Here is a 5039-nt window from a genome sequence, read left to right on the forward strand (position 1 = left end):
GTATATATACATACATATATATATGCATATATATATATGTATGTATATATATATATATATATATATATATATATATATATATATATATATATATATATATATATATATATATATATATATATATATATATATATATATATATATATATATATATATATATATATATATATATATATATATAAGAAAAAGGTGAAGCATGGTGATATTTGCCTACCTAAAAAAGTCGCATGGGTGATATAAAATAACGATTTGCATCAATAAAAACAGGTTTATTAAAGATAAAGTTTTTGTGCATTGTTACATTTAAAGATAAAATTTTTGCGAATCGTTACTTGAAGCTAACGGACGTGTTTTTTGAAGCTCTTCAACTATAAAAAAAAAAGAATTTAAGAATAATATATATATATATATATATATATATATATATATATATATATATATATATATATATATATATATAATAATATATATATATATATATATATATATATATATATATATATATATATATATATAAATATAACTATCATCTTTATAAACTAACTTGGCAACTTTAATATTAACTATGGCAATAACTACACAAGAAATAAAGAAATTGTTTAAAGAAATGTTTAATGAATTTAAAAAAGAAATGTTTAGCGAGTTCAAAAGAGAAACAGAAGCAATGTTCAAAAAACACGAACAAACAGTTTTAGACATTATTAGGTGAAATCTTAAAATCATAAATGAAAGATTAGATGGAATCGAAAAAAACACTAACGAAAATATGTGTAAATAAAAAAAGTTGAAAAAGAAATTGGAGATATGGCTGAAAGTTTGAACTTCAACGAAAGTTTTATAGAAGAACAATTTGAACACCAAAAATGTTAACTAGAGAATGGAAGAGTTGAAAACGAAAATTTAAAAGATAAGCTTGAAGATCGATCGCGCAGAAATAATATGCGAATAGATGGCTTAAACGAAGACAAAAAAGAAACGTGGGGACAAATGGAAGAAAAAGTTCATTTGTTTTTCCAGCAACAACTTGGAATTAAAGACATTGAAATCGAGCGTGCACATCGTACCGGACAGAAGACAGACGGAAGATCTCGGACAATAATTATCAAGCTCCATAAATACAAAGACAAAGTGAAGATTTTACAAGAATCGAGTCGACTTAAAGGCACTAATATTTTCATCAACGAAGACTTTTTGCTAGAGACCGTTTCGATTAGAAAAAAATTGTTTGCCGATGTTAAACGAAGACGCTTAAACGGTGAGAATGTTTCTGTTCGTTACGATAAAATAATTTTCTTTAAAAATACTGTTTTTGAGAATGATAGAATAAAAGTAAACTAAAATAAGCATTCTTAAAAGGAAATCTTTTGAGCTTATTTTAAACAATCGCGGCTGCATTCAATGATTTTGAATCTGTTGCTTTTAATTTCTTTGAAAAATAATTTTTTTCCTCTGATGAAAACTTAGACATCGACAGTAATTTTTATTCTGAGAATTTTTCAGATTGTTCGTATCTTTTTCCAAGCGAATTAAAAGGGTTTCGTTTTAAGAACGTTATTGACAAAAATTCTAATCAAATTAGAATTCTCCACCTCAACATAAAAAGTTTAAATCGTAACTTTGAAAATTTTTTAAATCTATGAGAAGAAACAAAAAATCTTTTTAATATAATATGCCTAACAGAACTTGGATTATTTTAAAAGATCTAAATAGCGCTTTTCAAATCCCGCACTTTAACATAATTTCATTAGAGAGACAAACAAACAAACGAGGTGGTGGAATTTTAACGTACGCACATGAAACACTAAGGCTTATACGAGTTGAGCGTTTCTGACTGCGATAAAGAAGTTTTATCAATTGAAATCGAAAACAAAAAAACAAAAAGCCTATTGATTAGCTGTTGTTACCGGCCACCTGGTGGCGTGAGCGAAAACCTAAGTATATTTTTACAACAAATTATTAAAAAAGGCGACGCGGAAAAGAAGAAAAATATTTTACTTGGGGACTTTAATATGAATTGTTTTCTTTATAATAATGACTACAAAGTAAAATGTTTTTTTAAGACACAATTTTCGAAACAGGATCAATCCCACTCATCAATCGACCTACTAGAGTAAAAAAAAGCGACTCTAATTGATAACATTATTTCAACAGATATTTTTAATAATGACTTGCAAAAAGGTATTTTAAAAACTGATATAACAGACCATTTCCCCATTTTCGTTACAATTAACACCTATACAGAAAAAAAAATTGACAAAAAAAAAGTAATAAAGAAACGAATTTTTAATCAGAATAACTTTAACTCATTCAAAGACCAGCTATTTTTACTAAATTGGAGTAATATAAACATTAATGATAATGCAAATGGCATATATGAAACTTTTTCAAAACTTTTTATTCGGTATATGACGCTAACTTTCCCTTTATCGAAATATTTGCAAAACCTAAGAGTTTGAACACTCCTTGGATTACGTTTTGTCAGTGGCTGGATAGCTCAGTTGGTTAGAGCGTTAAACGGAAAGTTAAGACCCAGACTGTTGCACGATACGGGTTCAAATCCTGCCACCGCCAACTCAGCGCTTGAGTAGTACTTCTGTACGCAAAAATGTTGGTCAATAACGGACGCTACTTTGGATTAGTCTTAATGACTATTTGTGGCTGTTCCTATGCTAAGCCAATAATATCTTCGGATAAAAACATTGTATATAAAAATATAGCATGAAAAATTTAAATGAAAAAAAAAAAAAAAAAAAATTACCAAGGGATTAAAAAAATCATCGAAAATCAAACAAAAGTTGTATATAACTTTTCTTAAAACAAAAACAACTGCAAACGAAAAAATTTACAAAAATTATATATATTTGTTTGAGAAAATTCGTAAAAACTTAAAAAAAATTACTATTCAGAATTAATTAACAAATTTAAAAATAACAACAAAGCGCATTTGGGAAATAATGAAGGAAATTACTGGAAAAAAAAATCATGCTGAGGTTTTCTACCATAAATGATTAAAATTGATAACACTGTTATATTTGAACCAAACAAAATATCACATGAATTTAATAAATTTTTTGCTGAAATAGGTCCTAAACTATCGATTAAGATCCTTAATACCAAAGCCTTATTTAGTGACTTCTTATTACCATTGGATAAGTGCGTATGCTCTGATGAGTTTTCCTCTGATTTATCAACTAAAGAACTTGAAAGGGCATTCAAATCTATTAAAAAGAATAAATCTTATGGATCAGATGAAATAAACGGAAGCGAGATTATAGATTGTTTCGAGCAATTATAAGATGTTCTCTTTAAAGTTTTTAGCGTATCAATTAAACAAGGAATATTTTCTGAGCAATAAAAAATTGCTAAAGTGACTCCTATTTATAAAGAGGGCGATCAATCTAAAATAAAAAACTATCGCTAAATCTCTGTGCTTTCTATATTTTCGAAAGTTTTAGAAAGAATTATGTGTAACAGAGTATACAAACATCTTGAAAAAAATAACCTACTATACGCTAATCAGTTTGGTTTTAAAAAGGGTAACTCAACGGAGCATGCCATCGTCGAATTTGTAAATGAAATCTCAAAATGTTTTGAACAATCAAAATATACTTTAGTTATTTTTATTGACCTATCGAAAGCCTTCGATACGGTCAACCATCACATTTTACTTGAAAAGCTGAAATACTATGGAATAAATATACAAGTGTTAAGGTGGTTCAAAAGTTACTTATCGAATGGAAGACAATTTGTTATTGGTAATGACAGCTATCAAAACAATTGTCTAAATATAACATGCGGGGTTCCACAAAGTTCAATCCTTGGACCACTCCTTTTTTTTATCTTTATAAACGATCTAAATAAAGCAACTAATCTGATGAGCATTATGTTCGCAGATGATACTAATTTATTTGTCTCTGATATTAACGAACTTTTTGCTACAGCAAATAAAGAACTTGAACATTTATCCCACTGGTTCAAATCTAATAAACTAACACTAAACACCGAAAAAACTAAATGGACACTTTTTCATTTGCTTAAGAAAAAAAATGCCTCACCCTCAAACTTGCCTCAAATCTTTATGGACAATATTGAAATTAAAAGAGATCCTTTCACCAAATTTCTAGGTGTTTATCTCGATGAGAACATTACTTAGAATAAACACATTAATTATATATGCTTTAAAGTCTCTAAAAACATTGGAGTTTTATACAAAGCTCGAAATTATCTCAATCAGATAAATTTAAGACAATTTTATTTCTCATTTATTCATTGTTACTTAAACTATGCAAATACTGCCTGGGGAAATACTGAAAAAAGTAAACTACAACGTCTTTACCGCTGTCAGAAACCGGCAATTCGTATAACTAACTTTGTTGATTGTTTTTCTCATTGTAAACCTTACTTTATTGAAATGAGAATTTTAAATATATATGAACTCAACGTCTTGAAAATTCTATGTTTTGTTTCTATTTGGAAAAACAATCTATCTCCTCCAGTCTTTAAAGATCTCTTCAATTTAAAACCAACCAACAAATACGAACTTAGAAATATAAATTTTTTAGAAAAACCTGTTTGTCACACAAATTTTAATCAATTCTGTCTTGCTTACCGTGCGCCACACGTGTGAAATAAACTTATTCTGCCAAATTTTGATTTTGATCTAATTCTCTTCATCTTTTTAAAAACAAAGCCAAAAATTTTATTATTTCTTAAGATAACATTTTACAATATTACTAATCACTTGAAAAAATTTAACTTCTTGTTATTTTAACTTAACTTGTGAACTTTTTATTTTTTTATTTTTTCTCACGTTTTGTATTTTATATTGTTTACAGTATTTTGCTAGTTTATATTATTTACAGTTTAACTCGTGTAAGATTTTAATATATATGACTTTGTAAACTGAAATAATAAAAAGTAAAAAAAAATGGAATGTGGGATATTTTAAACTATAAATTCATTCATTTTTTTATTAAATAAAAATATTTGGTTTTATATTACCAAATATTTTTATTTCAATAACATGGCTTTGTTATACA

The 5039-nt window shown here is 26.9% G+C and overlaps 1 protein-coding gene across 1 annotated transcript; it reads left to right on the top strand.

Moving 5' to 3' along the window:
• Positions 1-939: 939 nt before the first annotated feature.
• On the top strand, positions 940-1338 carry LOC136082591 (uncharacterized). Its single transcript, XM_065802008.1, has one exon. The coding sequence runs from the start codon at positions 940-942 to the stop codon at positions 1336-1338; it is 399 nt and encodes a 132-aa protein (XP_065658080.1).
• The last annotated feature ends 3701 nt before the right edge of the window (positions 1339-5039 follow it).

The sequence above is a fragment of the Hydra vulgaris genome, chromosome 07, assembly GCF_038396675.1.
Source record: "Hydra vulgaris chromosome 07, alternate assembly HydraT2T_AEP".
NCBI classification, from domain to species: domain Eukaryota; kingdom Metazoa; phylum Cnidaria; class Hydrozoa; order Anthoathecata; family Hydridae; genus Hydra; species Hydra vulgaris.